Source organism: Oncorhynchus masou, chromosome 32, assembly GCF_036934945.1.
Source record: "Oncorhynchus masou masou isolate Uvic2021 chromosome 32, UVic_Omas_1.1, whole genome shotgun sequence".
Lineage (NCBI taxonomy): Eukaryota > Metazoa > Chordata > Actinopteri > Salmoniformes > Salmonidae > Oncorhynchus > Oncorhynchus masou.
In genome coordinates this window covers 30,401,304-30,423,030 of record NC_088243.1, presented here as the reverse complement: position 1 = coordinate 30,423,030, position 21,727 = coordinate 30,401,304, and the positions used below count along the sequence as shown (strand labels likewise).

Here is a 21,727-nt window from a genome sequence, read left to right as displayed (position 1 = left end):
ACCTGTGGTAAATTCAATTGATTGGATATGATTTGGAAAGGCACACACCTGTCTATATAAGGTCCCACAGTTGACAGTGCAGGTGAGAGCAAAAAACAAGCCATGAGGTCGAAGGAATTGTCCGTAGAGCTCTGAGACAGGATTGTGTCGAGGCACAGGTCTAGGGAATGGTACCAAAATAGTCCTGCTGCATTGAAGGTCCAAGAACACAGTGGCCTCCATCATTCTTAAATGGAAGATGTTTGGAACCACCAAGACTCTTCCTAGAGCTGTCCGCCTGGTCAAACTGAGCAATCGGGGAGAAGGGCCTTGGTCAGGGAGGTGACCAAGAACCCGATGGTCACTGACAGAGCTCCAGAGTTCCTCTGTGGAGATGGAAGAACTTTCCATAAGGACAACCATCTCTGCAGCACTCCACCAATCAGGCCTTTATTGTAGAGCGGCCAGATGGAAGCCACGCCTCAGTAAAAGGCACATGCCATGATTGGAGTTTGCCAAGAGTCACCTAAAGGACTCTCAGACCATGAGAAACAAGACACTCTGGTCTGATGATTGAACTCTTTGGCCTGAAGGCCAAGCGTCACGTCTGGAGGAAACCTACGGTGAAGCATGGTGGTGGCAGCATCATGCTGTGGGGATGTTTTTCAGCAGCAGGGGCTGGGAGACTAGTCAGGATCGAGGGAAAGATGAAAGGACCAAAGTACAGAGAGATCCTCAATGAAAACCTGCTCCAGAGAACTCAGGACCTCAGACTGGGGCGAGGGTTCACCTTCCAGCAGGACAACGACACTAAGCACACAGCCAAGACAACGCACGTCTCTGAATGAGGTGGAGGACCTGAAAATAGCTGTGAAGCAATGGACACGTATCTCTGAATGTCCTTAGGTGGCCCAGCCAGAGCCTACATACCTGAAAATAGCTGTGAAGCACAAACAATACTTAAAAAATATATAAACAATGCTACCAACCCATCCAACCTGACAGAGCTTCATCTACCAAAATTAAACCACAAATTAAATTCCACTTATTTCAGTTTATCTAAGTCTTAAGGAACTATATTGAGCCATTACGTCACTTCCTGTTTCACTAGGGTATAAAAATGAGGTAACACACATGCAATATCCCACTGTCATCCAACACCATGAAGAAAACAAAATAACTAGCAGTTCAAAAGAGACAGATGGTCATAGACCTTCATAAATCTGGTAATGGCTAAAAGAAGATCCACAAACGATTGAATATACCACTGAGCACTGTCAGGGCAATTATTAGAACATTCAAAAGATATGGAACAGTTGAAAACCTCACGGATAGAGGACACAAATGCATTTTGCCCCACAGGATAGGGAGGAGGATGGTGAGAGAAGCAACAAAATCCCCAAGAATCACTGTGAAAGAATTGCAGGCTTTAGTGGCGTCTTGGGGTCACCAGGTTTAAAAAAGCACCATCAGACGCCACCTCCACAACCACAGGCTCTTTGGAAGGGTTGCCAGAAGAAAGCCCTTTCTGACCCTAAGACACAGACGCAAGTGCTTGGAGTTTTCCAAACGTCAGTTAAATTAGGACTGGAAGAAGGTGCTCTGGTCAGATGACACCAAAATTGAACGTTTTGGTCAGATACAGCATCGGCATGTTTGGCGTCGAAATAGAGATGCATACAAGGAGAGGCACCTCATACCCACGGTGAAATATGAAATATGGAGGGAGGGTCAGTGATGTTTGGGGCTGTTTTAATTCCAGAGGTCCAGGGGCACTGGTTAAGATTGATGGCATAATGAGTTCTACCAAGTATCAGGCAATTTTGGCTGACAATCTGGTTGCCTCTGCCAGAGGGCAGGGACTTGGCCGTAGGGGGACTTTCCAACAAGATAATGACCCAATGTGCTGCTTAACCTTGTCAAACATTACAGGAAAAGACTCCATGCGGTTATCCTTGCCAGAGGTGGTTGCACTAAGTACTAAATGAGGAGTGACAATAATTATGAAACCTTGATTTTGGTTAAATTTATTTTGTATTAAATAATTTAATGATTTTGGTTGGTTCCATTGAAACAATAATAATGTACAGTATTTCTCATGTTGGTATTTTGAGTTTATCTCTATAATTATATTGTTTATATATTTTTTTAAGTATTGTTTGTGCATTGCCAGTAATTTTGGAGTCCACTGTACATACATTTACAAAAAAATAAAAAATAAACCTGTTTATGCTTTGTCATTATGGGGTATTGTATGTAGATTGATGAGGCAAAACATGTATTTCATCCATTTTAGTATAAGGCTGTAATGTAATAAAATGTGGAAAATGTCAAGGGGTCTGAATACTTTGTGAATGCACAGTAAATATACACATTTCTACATTTGTCACACCCAACATATGTGTTAATACTCTATGGTGAACACATAGTGGTGGCTTTGTCCAACTGGCTAAAGCTGGTGGTGTATGCATCTCTAAGCAACTCTGACAGGATATAGTCAGAGAGACGGGGGGTGCTGTCCGGCAGGCTCTCCGTATCAGAGTTGTCCCTGGGTGATGTGTCCCTTTTCCCCAGACCATGTCCCCAGCTCTGTGATATCTCATACTCATCCAACAGAGTCATCAGCTGCTCCTCCAGTAGTATTGGTTTGTCAAACTAGAAAAAGAGAGTGCAAGAGAGAGAGATTGAGACAGTGACAAAGACAGAGAGACAAAATACTATACTGAACAAGAAACACTGAAGATGTCTAAGATCACTTCCTAGCAGTATTCCTACTGAAGTCATTATTCAGTAGGCCGATGACTTGGTTCCGATAAGCTCCGATGAAAATGCTCTACCATTGATAGCAGTGGTATTTCATGATGATAAATGAACCTGCCACAGACGTCCCTGTGCTTGGTGGGACTGTGTCCCACAAAATAGTTGGACAATCCAACTAAACAAATTTCCAGTTGCCTAAAACACTTCTAGTTGGACGAGAGGTTGTTTTTCTACAGATAAGTAAGGGTCTTCGCAGAGCCTTTTGGAAATGCAGGGAGTTCAAGGAGATAGCCAATGCACAGAAATGGATTACACAAATGACAGAATCAAATGTCAACTGTTTGGTAACTTCTGTAATATCAAGGCTCTTTTTCTTAACTTAACAATGAGGATTCATTTTTAAAGTGGGGTAAGTTGAACAAAAGGGGTAAGTTGAGGTGCCCTGTTTCTAGGAAACCATCTTTAAAAATGCATAATTTGACCAAATATTTAGGAAGAGGTCATCATTTTCTGTGAAGGAAGAAAGCACATGGAAAAGTGGTAAGCAAGTAAGGTCCCAAAAACGGATTTTCACCAGGTCGAATGTATGTATTGTGTTAGACGTATCATATGCATGTACAGTTGAAGTCGGAAGTTTACACTTAGGTTGGAGTCATTAAAACTCGCTTTTCAACCACTCACATTTCTTGTTAACAAACTATAGTTTTGGACATCTACTTTGTGCATGACACAAGTAATTTTTCCAACAATTGTTTACAGACAGATTATTTCACTTTTAATTCACTGTATCACAATTCCAGTAGGTCAGAAGATTACATACACTAAGTTAACTGTGCCTTTAAACAGCTTGGAAAATTCCAGAAAACTATGTCATGGCATTAGAAGCTTCTGATAGGCTAATTAATTGGAGGTGTACCTGTGAATGTATTTCATGGCCTAACTTCAAACTCAGTGCCTCTTTGCTTGACATCATGGGAAAATCAAAAGAAATCAGCCAAGACCTCAGAAAAAAAATTGTAGACCTCCACATGTCTGGTTCATCCTTGGGAGCAATTTCCAAACACCTCAAGGTACCACTTTCTTCTGTACAAACAATAGTACGCAAGTATAAACACCGTCATACCACTCAGGAAAGAGACGCATTCTGTCTCCTAGAGATGAATGTATTTTGGTGCGATAAGTGCAAATCAATCCCAGAACAACAGAAAGGACTTTGTGAAGATGCTGGAGGAAACAGGTACAAAAGTATCTATATCAACAGTAAAATGTGTTCTATACCGACATAACCTGAAAGGCCGCCCAGCAAGGAAGAAGCCACTGCTCCAAAACCATCATAAAAAAGCCAGACTACAGTTTGCAACTGCACATGGGGACAAAGATCATACCTTTTGGAGAAATGTCCTACGCTCTGATGAAACAAAAAAATAACTGTTTGGCCATAATGCAAGCCGAAGAACACCATCCCAACCGCGAAGAACAGGGGTGGCAGCATCATGTTGTGGGGGTGCTTTGCTGCAGGAGGGACTGGTGCACTTCACAAAATAGATGGCATCATGAGGGAGGAAAATTATGTGGATATATTGAAGCAACATCTCAAGACACCAGTCAGGAATTTAAAGCTTGGTCACAAATGGGTCTTCCAAATGGACAATGACCCCAAGCATACTTCCAAAGTCGTGGCAAAATGGCTTAAGGTCAAGGTATTGGAGTGGCCATCACAAAGTCCTGACCTCAATCCCATAGAAGATTTGTGGGAAGAACTGAAAAAGCTTGTACGAGCAAGGAGTCCTACAAACCTCTCAGTTACAACAGCTCTGTCAGGAGGGATGGGCCAAAATTCACCCAACTTATTGTGGGAAGCTTGTAGAAGGCTACTCAAAATGTTTGACCCAAGTCAAACAATTGAAAGGCAATGCTACCAAATACTAATTGAGTGTATGTAAACTTCTGACCCACTGGGAATGTGATGAAAGAAATAAAAGCTGAAATAAATCATTCTCTCTACTAATATTTTGACATTTCACATTCTTAAAATAAAGTGGTGATACTAACTGACCTAAGACAGGGAATTTTTACTAGGATTAAATGTCAGGAATTGTGAAAAACTGAGTTTAAATGTATTTGGCTAAGGTGTAAGTAAACTTCCGACTGCAACTGCATAGCTTGTGAATTGTTCGCATTATTCAAGAGTGTGATATGGTTTGGCTGCGTTATTCAATATGTCATATGTTTTGGAAGAAAAGTTTTTGTCATTGTTGAAATGTTTGTTCTTTCTAGCAATTCGCTACTGGGATATTTACGTTCAATTTGAGGTGCGGACCAAAAATTACACATTTCCAGCCACAACGATAGGTAAGGCAAGAATGTAATGCGAATTGAAAAGTAGAATTCTCTTTCGCTACCCTGTTCCTTAAACTCTCCTTGATATATCATAATGGGAACACGGCCTAATCGCTCATCAATGTCCCTTCTCTTTCCAGCCTTTGAAACTCACCAGCCCCTTATGACCCAGTTGCTTGCTAGATGTCTTTCCCTCAGCTTACCTGTGTATGCTGAAAGTTCTCTAAAATGTATTATAAACCAGGTGGTTAGAATGCTCATTGGCTAAAAGCCGTGGTATATCAGACTTTATAAACTGGGTGTTTCGAGTCCTGAATGCTGATTGGCTGACAGCCATGGTATATCGTATACCACAGGTATGACAAAACATGTATTTTAATTACGTTGGTAACCAGTTGATAATAGCAATAAGGAACCTCAGGGGTTTGTGGTATATAGCCAATATACCATGGCTAAGGGCTGTATCCAAGCACTGTGTTGTGCTTAAGAACAGCCCTTAGATGTGGTATATTTGCCATATACCACACCTCCTCAGGCCTTACTGCTTAAATGACACTCTTTAGGCCAGTGGTATTCAAACTTCTTCAGCCGAGACCCCATTTGTTTTTTCTGCCCATCCCACATCTAATGACACAACCTTACAAATCATCGCCAAATTAATATTTTCACACCAACAAATAAGCTTAAATTCCTTACATTTGAATCTCTCAAATAAAAATTAAGAGAACCAATAAATACATTCACTCAACAAAATATGATTCAAATTATCTTTCTCAAAACGTTTGTATTTTGTCCCATAAAATAATCTGTACACCACTGCAATTCCCCCACGACCCCAACTTTGAATACTACTGCTTTAGGCCATTACAGGGTGGGTGGTGTTACTCATTTACGACCCCTGCAATTACCCGCACAGCATATCATCCTTTCCCTGCTGACAACGGCCAGAGGTGTACACTCCACGGTCACATTCCTGCTCTACCCCATGCATTAAGCACCCCATGCTGCTCTGCCGCTGGCCTGTGGACTTGACCTTCAACCCTAGCATGGCCAAGGGGCCCTAAGGAAACCCCTGCACTGAGGGAAGAGGACGCATGGGGCATGTCCTTGGCTCTGGCTTAGGGCCTCTTGATGGTGTGTACAGAATGGTGATAACACTAACCACTAAGTAAAACATTACACACTTAACCTTTCTCTCAACCAGTATACACTATAATTTTTTGACTGGTGTGTTTGACTCACACACTAAAAGATAAGGGCCATGAGGGAACGACAGTGACTAGAAATACATGTGCTGTCCTGTAAATGAGCCATTACTTCAACTTGAAACCACTGTCATTAAAACACATCGCCATCGGTCAATTACACGTATGTCAGCATTTGAGTGCTCATGGATGAGGCAATAAAACACACTCCATGGTCAGCCTGCAGTAATGAGTACCTCTGGCTCTAGGCTTACCAATACCATGCGCGTTGGACATGGGAAGCACATGTGAGCTTCCCCTATGGAGAGAGAGAAGCCTTAATGGCTATAACAAAGTGCTCTGATCCGACGGAGTGGCTGACCCTAGATGCCCCTCTGCCGTGCGGGCCGGGGGTGTTGCTGGGTGACTGATGTATGTTCCCCTGTCCGTCACTGCCCAGTCTCTTTGCCAAGTCTGTACCCAGTCTGTCTCTGCCCAGTGTGTCTCTACCCAGTCTGTCTCTGCCCAGTCTGCTCTCCACAGCACCCACTCGTTAAGGCCTGTGTTGCAGCCGGGGCTTCTGGAATGCCAGAGACCACATTCCAGCAAACAGAGAAAGTGCTGCGTTGACAGGAAAGTGAGGAACCCTATCCAAAAGAAATGAAAAGTGACTTGTTTCAATGAGGTGCTGTGTTTTGGGACTGCACTCTCTCACAGGGTTATCATTGAGTGGGGAATGAGGCCGTCAGGCTTGTAATGCAGAGCAAAGCGATCAAACGCTGGTTCCATTGGGAAAAGGACAGCCTGGAGAATGCATGTCTTTGTGAGACAATCTGTTTGAATGCTCTGGGGAGTGAGCTGGGAAACATTTATGCACAATATTATGTATGTTGACCAGGCTGTTACAGCTGCAATGCGACTTTGTTGCCTTACAGAAAGCCCTGGTCAGTTTAAAACTTCTACTTAAGGCGGGCAAGACTAAATATATGTTGTTTTCTAATTTCTCACAAACATTTTTGAGATCAACTACATCTTTATTCATTAGATGGTTCTCCCATCAATCGGGTTCCCGCCTAGAAATATCTGGGCATTTGGATTGATAAAGACAATGTTTGAAAAACATATGGATAAGCTAGTTAAAAATCCAAGATTTGAAGGTGGCTTCTTTTTTTAAAAATGATCTTGTCCCCTCTCCCTAAATAGCAGGAGGCATATTTTACAGTCAACTCTCTTGCCAGTTCTTGACTATGGTGACACCATGTACCAGATTACTACAGCCACTACTCTTAAACCTTTCGATGGCGTCTACCATAGCACCTTTCGCTTTATTACAGGTGACAGTTATAATGATTGCCACTACATCTTGTATCAAAAGGTTTGTATAATTCTTGAGTTCCTTCTGGTCTCGACCAATTTAGGTAAACCCCCCTTTAGTTTTAGTGCCCCCCATTGTTGGAATAACCTACAAAATTCCTTACATCATGATTCCCTGGTGCCGCTAGTGCAGTTTAGGACTCTGGTGTTGAATGAACTCAGTGAGGATTGTAGTTGTTTTGATTGATTGTAATGGTTTCTTTGCTGACATTTTGTTGAGGTTGTGCCTTGTGGTTATTTGTACTCTTCTTGTTTTTTTTGTAATGCAGATGTTTCTTCCTGTTTGTAAAAAAAAATAAAAAATGAACTCAGGGCACCACTGGGAATAAGACCCTGGTCTCAATTGGGCTACCCTGAATAAATAAAAGTTAATAATACATGTTTGCTTTTGACCAACTCTGAGCCAGTCAGGAAGTTGGCAGTTGCGGACCCGTTGTGGTCAGCTTCCTCACAGCGATACAACCTCCACACGGACATGTGAAATATAAGGCAGAGGTGCCAGATTCCTTGATCTCATTTCTGACTGAAGCTGCCTATGGCACAATGAACACAAAGCACGAATTACAACTTTCTGATCAGTTTGTAAGTAACACTATGGAAAGGAAATTGCCAAATTCTGATAGTGCATGGGCTATAAAGACATCAACTACAAAGAACAAAAATACTTCTACATAAATGTGATGCTGCCGAGGATCAACTATATTCTAGAGAAGGGAAGACTTGGAGGTCTGAAGGATTAGAACGAGACATGGTGTATAGATCCAGGCCATATGCCTGGCGGTTGTTACAGAATCCTAATGAGGCTGGGCCAGACAGAGACGGACATCTCTCCATGTTCCCCACTCTGGTTGCACCACATGCACACCAGACAGAGACGGACATCTCTCCATGTTCCCCACTCTGGTTGCACCACATGCACACCAGACAGACCCATATGGTTAATATCAGACAGTCAAATATTCTAAACCTTTCAGAATTCATATAACAAAATCCATATAACACCAGCTGAACCATGACCATGCATATATTACACTTGCTGGGTAAATTAGGGAAGTGGTAAGTTTGTTTATTGTCGAATTTGAATTGCGGGTAAGAGGAGACCCTGGATTCAGATGATTAGTGACTGCCTCTCCTAATGATATAGGCATTATAATATCTATTTCTATCTCATTAAACATTGTCACAGTGAAATACCACCCGCAACTCTTTTTCTCACACTATAAAAGAAAGTGAAAGACATATCAAAGCTCTACCTTTCAAGGCCAGTTGATACACTGTAAAATCAGTCATCCCCATGTACTTGTATTGTATAGCATTGTAACTCTAAGATCTTTGGACAAACAGGACAAATATAAGCACCCACCAATGTGTCATCTGCCATCCAGGTAAGTCAAATTCTTCCTTGCGTTCAAGTTTTTCAAACAAACAACAACGTCAGCTGTCAACAGATCATAGCTTCCCCTTCACACATGTGGCCCACTAGAGATGCATCTATCAACACCCTCAAATTCTCCAGCCACCCCCTACCTCCAACCTCACCTAGCCCAGGCCAGCCCACCCAATCCCAGCCTGGACTACATCACCTCAGAGGGCTCACTGTTGAGATCCTGTACACGCAGGGTTAGGTGCTAGCTTCCCACATTGTGGACTGCTCAAGTTACAAGCACAGGCTTCAGTCACAAACCTCCACTTTTTACTTCAGCCAAAGTAACCTGTGGCCAATTCTACTCTAATAAAGGGATGTGTGACTCGCTAAAATTAAATTAGGACAAATACTTTACTTAATAAGTTCCCTCCCATATAATTATATGGTCACTCCCACTAAGGCCAACTTAGCCTGGGGATAAGGTTAGGTCTGGGATATCCTAGCGGATAGCGTTGGGCCACTAAACGAAAGTTTGGTTTGAATCAAATCAACAAAAAATTGTCACTTGCGCCGAATACAACAGTGAAATACTTACTTACAAGCCCTTAACCGACAATGCAGTTTTATGAAAATACCTAAAAATGTAAAAAAAATACAAATAATAAAGTAAGAGATAAAGAGCAGCAGTAAATAACAATAGCGGGGCAATACACAGGGGGTATCGGTACAGAGTCAATGTGTCAAAGTGCGGGGCACCGGTGTCGAAGTAATTGAGGTAACTATGTACATGAGGATAGGGTTATTAAAGTGGCTATGCATTGACAATAACAGAGTAACAGAGTAGTTTAGTGAGATTATGACAGATGCACTTTGACCTGACTCGGGTAAATATCAAATCAAATTTTATTGGTCACATACACATGGTAAGCAGATGTTATTGTGAGTATAGTGAAATGCTTCAAGTGGGTTTACACCTACAGGTATACATAATGACCAGAAGGACTGTAGAACTATAGAACTGTAGTATTTTGGGTGTGAATACAAGGGTGAGTAAGCCTTATTCACACTCCGGCAGGAGAGTCTTTATGGAAATATGTTTAATTTCTCCTAAATGGTAAAGTGCTCCATTAAATCTTTCATTAGATGTCTCGCCCAGTGGTAGGCAGTGGCCACTTGGCCAGAGCCCAAAACAAACCCACTCTGAGTAAGTCAGAATTAGATTCAGGGAGAATCCTCCCCTCCTACATTTTAGTAATTTAGCAGACACTCCTATCCAGAGCAACTTACAGGAGCAATTAGGGTTAAGTGCCTTGCTCAAGAGCACATCAACAGAAGTATATATATTTTCTGGACCCTGTCTTTCAAAGATAATTCGTAAAAATCCCAATAACTTCACAGATCTTCATTGTAAAGGATTTAAAACACTGTTTCCCATGCTTGTTCAATGAACCGTAAACAATTAATGAACATGCACCTGTGGAACGGTCGTTAAGACACAAACAACTTAGGCAATTAAGGTCACAGTTATGAAGACTTAGGACACTAAAGAGGCCTTTCTACTGACTCTGAAAAACACCAAAAGAAAGATGTCCAGGGTCCCTGCTCATCTGCGTGAATGTGCCTTAGGCATGCTTCAAGGAGGCATGAGGACTGCAGATGTGGCCAGGGCAATAAATTGCAATGTCCGTACTGTGAGACGCCTAAGACAGCGCTGCAGGGAGACAGGACAGACAGGTGATCGTCCTCACAGTGGCAGACCACGTGTAACAACACCTGCACAGGATCGGTACATCTGAACATCATACCTGCGGGACATACCTGCGGGACAGGTACAGGATGGCAACAACAACTGCCCGTTACACCAGGAAAGCACAATCCCTCCATCAGTGTTCAGACTGTCCGCAATAGGCTGATAGAGGCTGGACTGAGGGCTTGTTGGCCTGTTGTAAGGCAGGTCCTCACCAGACATCACCGGCAACAACGTCGCCTATGGTCACAAACCCACCGTCGCTGGACCAGACAAGACTGGCAAAAAGTGCTCTTCACTGACAAGTCGCGGTTTAGCCTGATGCTTGGATTCGCGTTTATCGTCGAAGGAATGAGCGTTACACCAAGTCCTGTACTCTGGAGAGGGATCGATTTGGAGGTGGAGGGTCCGTCATGGTCTGGGGCGGGGTGTCACAGCATCATCGGACTGAGCTTGTTGTCATTGCAGGCAATCACAACACTGTGCGTTAAAGGGAAGACATCCTCCTCCCTCATTTGGTACCCTTCCTGCAGGCTCAACCTGGCATGACCCTCCATCATGACAATACCACCAGCCATACTACTCGTTCTGTGCGTGATTTCCTGCAAGACAGGAATGTCAGTGTTCTGCCATGGCCAGTGAAGAGCCTGGCTCTCAAACCCATTGAGCACGTCTGGGACCTGTTGGATCGGAGGCTGAGGGCTAGGGCCATTCCCCCCAGAAATGTCTGGGAACTTGCAGGTACCTTGGTGGAAGACTGGGGTAACATCTCACAGCAAGTACTGGCAAATCTGGTGCAGTCCATGAGGAGGAGATGCACTGCATTACTTAATGCAGCTGGTGGCCACACCAGATACTGACTGTTACTTTTGATTTTGACCCCCCCTTTCTTCAGGGACACATTATTCCATTTCTGTTAGTCACATGTCTGTGGAGCTTGTTCAGTTTGTCTCAGTTTTTGAATCTTTTATGTCCATACAAATATTTACACATGTTAAGTTTGCTGAAAATAAATGCAGTTGACGTTTCTTTTGTTGTTGAGTTTATATATATACACATATAATCATTTTTTATACTCGTCCAGGGTGTGTAGCAGTGCAGTGTGCAGCAGCACCCGTCATTCACATTCCTGTGCTTTCCTCCCCACAGACACAGAAAAACAGGCCTTTCTGGAAAGCTTGACCGCTCTTATGTGGAAAACTGTTATGAAACTACCAGATTGTCAGAACAAAGAGCCCATATACTACACCACCTGAATACTGAGCATAACAGGTCTCTGACAGCAGAGCCAGCCTTCCACCCACGATGTGTCAGAGCCATAGCCTCTAGCTACTCCCTTCCCTCATACCTCCACCTGCCCAGAGCAAACACATTCCACATACGACAGGCTTATTTTCTAATCAGCACAGTCTGAGCCTGTACTAGTCTGTCAACAACTACTGTGTGAAAAATATATCAACTTCAACAATATTTCACAGAGATCTAACATCTAATATTTTTGGTCAAAAGTGTAAGTGTGTGTATAAACATGGCCTTTGGATTGTCATTTAAAAAATCTGAGACAATGGCTAATGACAGTATTAATGATGTATTAGTGATAAAATGAGGAGTGCCCCATTGAATGTATCCTGTCTTACTGTAAATTCTGTGATTGTGCTTCCTCTTATTGTTGATATTGGGACAGAGCCAGAAGAGGGTGTGGGAATAACATTTTAGCTTAAGGTTCATGTATTTCAACATGATACAGAGGCATTCCAGCAAGATTGGGAACAGAAGGTGGGAGAAATTAAAGACTTCGATGAGAGAGGAGTTGGGGGGTCAGGAGAATTTGGAACAGGGAAGCTTCACTGACGCCAATAAAGCAATCCTCAGATCTGATTCCAGAGAAATGTAGGAAGCAAGAATATGACATATACAAGTAAATGCCAAAATAATGGAAACACTTGAGTAAATGAGCAATACAAAGTATATTGAAAGCAGGTGCATCCACACAGGTGTGGTTCCTGAGTTAAATCAGCAATTAACATCCTATTATGCTTAGGGTTATCTATATAAATGCTGGGCAGGGCATTAGTTTGGCCATTATTTTGGCTAACATGGCTATGCCCCGAAAGGATGGCAATGCCCCATCCACAGGGCATGAGTAGTCATTAAATGGTTTTATGAGCATAAAAACGATGTACACCAAACGATGTACACCATATGCCTGTCAGATCTCAACACAATTTAACACTTATGGGAGTAAGAATGGTATTGCTTGCATCCCTCCAATAAAGTTCTATACACTTGTAGAATCTATGCCAATGTGCATGCTGTTCTGGCCCAACACCCCATTAAGACACTTTTTGTTGGCGTTTCCTTTATTTTGGCAGTTACCTATACATAGATAGCACTGTATTGGAGTAAAATGGGTGAATGTGTTTTTCCATGATCCATACAGATAAGACTGAATCACTTAAAATTCTGTCAACCACAATGAAATCCATCAAATGTGATGGGACACAGGTTGTCTCTGGTCATTAATCTGTGAGTTACATCAACAATTTAGTTCACCAAAGCTTTTAAGATTTTCCTCCTCTCCAAAAAGTGCGGAATTCCAGAGACTCAAGACTAAACAATATGAGAGAGCATACCTCTTTTCCTCCCTCTACAAAGTCTTGGGAGAGAAGCCACTGCTACTGCTCTAGGTAGTTATAAGCTATTTATTTAGGATCTATTGATCTGGAAGGGAGATATTTTCCAGTTCATTGCAGCATACGCAGAATTATGTTTTTGATTTATCCCAGTTTTTACAGGGTCCCTAGTACCCTAGATTAAGCTTGTGTTGCCTCTCTTTACAGGCTTGTTCCTGGCACATTAACCAGGGCAATAACTTTGCAGAATGGATGGCAAAATAAAGACCTAAGGACAGACACAATTGGCTGGTACCAAAAGAGCTGTAACCAGGCTGCAGGAACATCAACATGAAGCACTCAGCTGAGTTTGGACCAAGCAAACTCACCATGTCAATGCTGTGAACCTAGTCTCCCTATATGCTTGTTTCCATTTCTGACCAATACAATCAAACTCTAGACCATACTCTTACAACACCTAAATGAGTGGGTTCTGATTAGATTAGGGGTAAATCTAGATGTAGAACACATATAAATCTAGTCTGAGAACAGAATCATGTTGTTGTTTAGGTGGTGGTTTTCATAATGATAGTATCCTCCAGATGATTTGGCCTTAATTAGCTAACATAAAATCCAATTTGTTCTGCACAAATGAGGCTAAAACTTTTTATCTTATAATATAATTTAGAGTGTGGTTAACTTAGAGGCCCACTGTAGTCAAAAAGTGATTTTCCTGTGTTATATATACAGTACCAGTCATTCCAGGGTTTTCTGTATTTTTACTATGTTCTACATTGTAGAATAATAGTGAAGACATTACAACTATGAAACAACACATATAGAATCATGTAGTAACCCAAAATGTGCTAAATCAAAATATATTTTATATTTGAGATTCTTCAAAGTAGTCACTCTTTGCCTTGATGACAGCTTTGCACACTCTTGGCATTCTCTCAACCAGCTTCATGAGGTAGTCACCTGGAAAGCTTTTCCAACAGTCTTGAAGGAGTTTCCACATATGCTGAGCACTTCTTTGGTGCTTTCCCTTCACTCTGCGGTCCAACTCATCCCAAACCATCTCAATTGGGTTGAGATTGGGTGATTGTGGAGGCCGGGTCATCTGATGCAGCAGTGCATCACTCTCCTTCTTGGTCAAATAGTCCTTACACAACCTGGGGTGTGTTTTGGGTCATTGTCCTGTTGAAAAACAAATAAAAGTCCCACTAAACGCAAACCAGATGGGATGCTGTGGTAGCCATGCTGGTAAAGTGTGTCTTGAATTATAAATAAATTACAGAGGAGTGTCACCAGCAAAGCACCCCCACACCATCACAGCTCCTCCTCCATGCTTCATGGTGGGAACCACACATGTGGAGGTCATCCATTCACCTACTCTGCATCTCACAAAGACACAACTTGTTGGAAGCAAAAATCTCAAATTTGGACTCATCAGACCAAAGGACAGATTTCCACCGTTCTAATGTCCATTGCTCGTGTTTTTTGGCCCAAGCAAGTCTCTTCTTCTAATTGGTGTCCTTTAGTAATGGTTTCTTTGTAGCAATTCGACCATGAAGGCCTGATTCACGTAGTCTCCTCTGAACAGTTGATGTTGAGATGTGTCTTGAACTTTGAAGTATTTATTTGGGCTGCAATCTAAGGTGCAGTTAACTCTAATGAACTTATCCTCTGCAGCAGAGGTAACTCTGGGTCTTCCTTTCCTGTGGCGGTCCTCATGAGAGACAGTTTCATCATAGCACTTGATGGTTTTTGTGACTGCACTTGAAATTTTCCGTATTGAAATATTCCGCATTGCACTGAAATTTTCCGTATTGACCTTCATGTCTTAAAGTAATGATGGACTGTCGTTTCTCTTTGTTTATTTGAGCTGTTCTTGCCAAAGACTTGGCCTTTTACCAAATAGGGCTACCTTCTGTATACCAACCCTACCTTGTCACAACACAACCGATTGGCTCAACTGAATTGTGGAATTACTTTCCTTAATACATTTAACACCTGTTAACTGAATTGCATTCCAGGTGACTACCTCATGAAGCTGGTTGAGAGAATACCAAGAGTGTGCAAAGCTGTCATCAAGGCAAAGGATGATTACTTTGAAGAATCTCAGATATAAAATATATTTTGATTTGTTTAACACTTTGTTGGTTACTACATGATTCTATATGCGTTATTTCCTAGTTGCCCTTTGGTATGAAGCTATTTTTTACAATTTTAATTGAAAACAATCACAGCAAGGTACTTAATTTTTACCCAGAAATGATTTGATATTGAGATAAAAATGGCTGCATTGGACCTTTAATTTTTTAGCATAATAGTGTCTACTGATGCTTTAATTAAGCATGGATAAGTTGAGTTGTGGTTCACCATGGCAAAGTGCACAACCAGTTGGTAAAGTGGTAGCCCTAAATGAGATCAAGGCATATTTCATAGACTCCGAAAGTAACACCTACAAAAAAACATCCATACCACCAAATGGGGATGAGGCAGGTACCCCAGAAGGCCATATTGTGTGGGGTTGTAAAGAGCTGCCACATCGACGGCTGATGCCCTCTTTTGCTAAACAATAAATTAAAGTCACAAATGTCAGTGGATGGAGGAAACAAATCCATCACCCTTTATTGCAGGTACATTCCTGTGTTCATGTGTTTTTGTCCCTAGAAACCAGAATTTTTGCCAGTTGTGATTTTAACTCTACAGAGTCCCAGAACGAGGCCATGCTCAATTGTTTCCAGGGGACATTGGGGGAATAGAATTTGAGGGAAGAATTGCAGTGAGCCATTAAACACTAAAAAGGAACCTTGGGCACAGACAATCAATGGAATTAATGTGTTTCCAAATGAAGAGTAAAATGTGTTCAGAATTCATAAATAAGGCCATTAAAGAAATAAAAAAAGTGATACAGCATTAAAAATAAAGTCATTGGATTTACAGGTAACTGACAAAATAAAGGAAACACCACCATAAAGGGTCTTAATAGGGTGTTGGGCACCACGAGCCTCCAGGACAGCTTCAATGCACCTTGGAATAGATTCTACAAGTGTCTGGAACTCTATTGGTGGGCTGCGACACCATTATTCCACAAACAATTTCATAATTTAGTGTTTTGTTGATGGTGGTGGAAACCGCTTTCTCAGACGGCGCTCCAGAATCTCACATAAGTGTTCAATTGGTTTGAAATCTGGTGACTGACACACCCTTTAAACCTCATATGCTCCTTTGAGACCCCTCTTTCATAGTCACTGAGATCTCTTCTAGCCATGGTAGCCAAAATATTGGGAAACTGGGCATTTTTATACATGACCCTAAGCATGATGGGATGTTTTAATTGCTCACGAGCCACACCTGTGTGGTATCCCTCATTGGCTCAAGTGTTTCCTTTATTTTGGCAGCTACCTATAATTCTCGGCACAGTGCAATAAAATAATGACTTGCTTAATGTAATGCATAATCTGAGGTTAATTGCCCAATGCCCTGTGACATTTTTGCCAGCAGTGATAAGGCTCTTTTCAATTCCCCTACAAACTATATGAATTGTGTCAGTGCGTGTGCATGCATATGTGTGCACTGTGGAGTCAATGGTCCACTTTGATCATATGTGTGTATTAGTGATTGTATATAAATGTGCGTGTGTGTGTGTGTGTGCGCGCTGTGGTGTGCGTGTGTGGCTGCTTTGAACTCACAGTCATTTCTTGGCCCTGGCCCAGCAGCTCTAGCTGCAGCTGGATCTCTTGGAGACGCCTCTCCTGCCCTCTCTTCTCCCTTATATCCTGCAGGACCTTCTCTCCTGGCAACCTGTCCCAGCCAGCCTCCAGATCCTGACAGACACACAACAGACAGTAATGTTCTCATGGGGAACACACCACTAATCATCACACATGTAGAAGGAGACATTCACTTGACCATAGCAGAGGGGACTTCCATAAGGCAGAGTTGAAACTGTCACAGAAGAAACAGCCATCAAAAGACTTCTACTTCAACCAATAACTGACTACATTGTATAAAAATGCCATCATCCTAAAGTCTAATTAGTCTGTCTGTAGAACTTCACTGTAATGATGCTCTGTCATCAATACAATACAATGCTATGAATCCCAATGGCAGATTTCTGTACTATGTTTTAGATTTATGGGAAAAAAATCTGAGACATAGGAGAGTTGAAACCAAACCGTCGTAAGAGCTGAGGAAACTGAATAACCCCATTCCACTTCTCATGGGGTCCAACATAAATCTCATATTTATGGCATGGACTTGTAAGCTGGGGACACAGACTGCAGTATGCTACATCCAAAGCAAATGTTGAAAATGGGTCAGGAGGAAATGGATGAATCATGCCTGGAGGACTATCCAGAGCTGATGAATGAGAAGGCCTCGAGAACTTGTCATGACCATGGGATCTGTTTCATGGGTAGACCATAGGTCTAGGTAGGTCTTGGCTACAGAGGAGAGAAACTCTGAGCAGGCATCATCATGAGGTCTAGACTCCATAGAGACACAGATATCTACCCCAGAAATCCATAGATCACATATGTTTATAATATTTACATTACGGTGCTTTCTTGTAAATTAAAATTAAGGTGATTCACAGCAATGGGTTGTACCAAATATTTCAGAAAATACACGTGTACTTAGGTTCCAAAGGGCGTCCTGGAGAGCCCTTTCTTTCCTGCTTTGAGTGACCAATAGATGACCTGTAGTAAGGTCACAATCCAACCCCTAAAATAAATGAGTGCACATTTAAGACCTAACTAAGTAAAATAATGGTTGGTTCTAAGAGGATGTAGCCAACCACAGGGTTATTTTTGTGTGTATAAAAATGATATGTGGTTAAAGTCTCCATATCCTCTGGTCAGCTTGACATGCAGCACTATTTATGATCTAATAATGTCAAATTGATGGAAATATGATGAAAAATAGACATTTTGAGTGAGATTCGCTCATTGTGACATTGTAGGTTATGGGAGAGGCCTGTTCTTTGCAACAACAACAACAAAAGTTAATAATTGTTATGACACATTTGTGATTTCATATACAAGTTGAGTTCAGAGTTGAGAGCTCAGTAACAACGCATTACACTCATTTTGTAAATTTATGTCTGATATAAGACCTCATAACAACTTCCATAAGTAGTAAACTTAACAGAATAAGTGTCAATCACAATTCTATTGATATCCACGTTTCTGTCCACGAAATCATCGGGCACTATGAGATTATTCGATCAATTTTAGATTTTAACAAAGAAAGGCCCTCTTTTAACACATGGCATGTAGAGTGTGTGTGGCTTCACCTATAAATGCCCTGTAGTTTCCCTGTGCCTGAGGGAAACGATGACAACCTCCATGTGATGTCTCTTTTAAGTGGTTGTTATTAGAGCCCTTCAGACTCACTCACAATGGACTACCACTGTGGGATCAGGTTGCTCTCGTGCACTTGAGTGAGAAACACGCCGACCCAACAAGGCAAAATATAAATTAAAGTCTAGTTTTACTACCTTATTCACACCACTAACTACATGTTTCTAAAAAATGTTTTCTCAAAAATCGTTGGGAAAGACAGACCATTAATTTGGAAAAGACAGCTTATTCTGCCCTACTCTCAAGAAATCACAACCATCGTCAGAAGACGAGACGTACATTTAGGCTTGAAATACCATTGACTTTTTAACACTTATAATAGCCACATAGGCTACATGGGTATCCTGTGGGATTTCTATTGAATGTACTGTAATTAAGGTTAGAGCTATCAATATATACACTATGGAGTCCACAGCAGTGCACATATTTTATCCATTCAACAGCATTTCTACACAGTGGAAAGACAACTTAGCGTGTGTCTGATTAAGATATGCCGAACCTGAGCAAGAGATTCCATCTCTCATTTATTACGTGTTTATATGACTCAGTCAAATTAAATAATTTGAATGATCAGTTTGACTATTTTCAGTTGCAACATAACTCACTGTAGCCCTGTACACTTGTACCCTCATAAGGGTTGAATGGCAGATTTGGGCACTGATAAGCGCCTAAATTGGAATACAGTGGCTGTACAGTAACATGCTATACATGACGTCAGAGCTCAGGCACTATGCTCCACAGCGCTGTATGGGTTTTGACTGTCAGCCGTTCAGAACTTGAGCAAAGCAAGCAACAATAAGTTGCCCCAATCCCTCCCACTAACTGGACAACTTTTGCAAATGTTTAGTTGTCTGAGTGAGGGAAATGCTGTAAATAAGAGGACTCGATGTATTTTGAAAGATGCGACGTTGAGTATTATAATAAATACCGCTTTGATGTCCTGCAAGCAAGCCAAACAACCGTTTAGTCCAAATGTGCATATCATAAAACTCATTCCATATACAGTGGCAATGTTTCTGACCACTATGTTTGATGTACAGTTAATAGATGACATGGCATCATACCCTGGGTTGTTCTGAGCAGAATGAGCCTGTTTGTCTATTGTGAATGCACGCACCTGAATCATGACTCCTTTCTATGCGCAACAAAATAACGATATGTTTCTCTGAATTGACTTTTGAAAGCCTAACACTGTAAGATCATATTTTATAACTTAGCTAGTTATGTTGGCAATAGAACAAGCTTTCAAATGATGCCCAACGGACCCAGATTTCGATTTTAAAATTAGCAATTTTCGAATTGCTTAAACTACAATAATTGTGTGATGGCGGGGAGGCAGGGTTGTGCTCCAAACCAAACAAATCTGCTTGCTCTAGTTCCTAAATGGCACAGCTAGGAGATAAAAAAAACACCTTATAGTTCAGAGCCATTCAACTATATTCTTACAGGGGCCAGATATGAAAAAGGTTATTTATAGGAGGGCAGACATTTTCTACATGGGATAACTATTCCCAAAACCGGTATAAAAAAAAACATTCAAACACCATTATAATCTTATGAAGCACTTTTATTAAAATTAGATGTTGCTAAAAGTTCATATTAAGTGCATTAAGATTAGCTTAATTCAGTGCATCAAATTGTTTAAATAATGGAACACATTTGTAACACAGCTTATCTGCATCACATTAAATTGAAACTTTTCTGTCCTTTTAAGATACAGCTGAAGTAGGAAGTTTACATACACCTTAGCCAAATACATTTGAACTCAGTTTTTCACAATTCCTTATTCACATTTAATCCTAGTAAAAATTCCCTGTTTTAGGTCAGTTAGGATCACCACTTTATTGTCAGAATAATAGTGGAGAGTGTCACGTTCTGACCTTTATTTCCTTTGTTTTGTCGTTATTTAGTATGGTCAAAAATAATAATAAAATATATATTTAAAATCCATCCTGCTTGCAACAAGTCACTGGAGTAATGGCACCGGAGGGGATGGCTGTAGTTTTACGGGCTCCTAACCGACTGCAATTTTTTTTCTCCTATTGTTTGTAACTTATTTGTACATAATGTTGCTGCTACCATATCTTATAACCGAAAATATCTTCTGGATATCAGAACAGTGATTACTCACCTCAAACTGGTGAGGATATACTGCTTCTCGAGACCAGGCTCAAATACCTATCATTCGTGTGAAGAAAATACAGAAATACGGGGGGCGGAAATTGGGGTGCATTGTGAGAATTCTTCGGCGAGTGAGTAACCCGCCTCTACCACCCGTTCTATTGGCGAACATGTAATCATTGGAAAATAAACTTGATTTTCTCTGTTCGAGACTATCCTACCAACTGGAGATAAAAACTGTAATATCTTGTGTTTAAACGAGTCGTGGCTGAATGACGACACGGATAATATACAGTTGTCTGGGTTTTCCGTGCATCGGCAGAACAGAACAGCTACGTCTGGTAAGACGAGAGGTAGGTGGGTGTGTGCTTCTATTTGTCAATAACAGCTGGTGCCAAATGTCGAATATTAAAGAAGTCTTGAGGTATCACTCGCCTGAGGTAGAGTACTTCATGATAAGCTGTAGAATACACTATCTACCAAGAGAGTTTTCATCTACATTATTCAAAGCCATCCATTTACCACCACAAACCGATGCTGGCCCTAAGACTGCACTCAACGAGCTGGGCCACAAGCAAACAAGAAAATGCTCATGTAGAAGCGGCGATCCTAGTGGCCGGGGACTTTAATGCAGGCAAACTTAAATCCGTTTTATCCATTTCTACCAGCATTTCACATGTGCAACCAGAGAAAAAAACCTCTAGACCACCTTTGCTCCACACACAGAGATGCATATAAAGCTCTCCCTCGCTCTCCATTTGGCAAATCTGAGCATAATTCTTTCATCCTGATTCCTGCTTTCAAGCAAAAACTAAACCAGGAAGTACCCGTAACTCGCTCAATATGAAAGTGGTCAGATGACGCGGATGGTATGC

The 21,727-nt window shown here is 41.4% G+C and overlaps 1 protein-coding gene across 1 annotated transcript in view; it reads right to left on the bottom strand.

Annotated features, from left to right (window-relative positions):
- Positions 1-1,669: 1,669 nt before the first annotated feature.
- The window catches only part of fsip1 (fibrous sheath interacting protein 1), a 60,768-nt gene continuing 40,710 nt past the window's right edge, over positions 1,670-21,727 (bottom strand). The window contains exons 9-10 of the mRNA XM_064953867.1: positions 17,061-17,195; positions 1,670-2,634 (exon numbers count right to left, since the gene is read on the bottom strand). Of these exons, the coding sequence (XP_064809939.1) occupies positions 2,392-2,634; positions 17,061-17,195 (378 nt within the window). The 3' untranslated portion in view covers positions 1,670-2,391. The remainder of the gene's footprint in view (positions 2,635-17,060; positions 17,196-21,727) is intronic.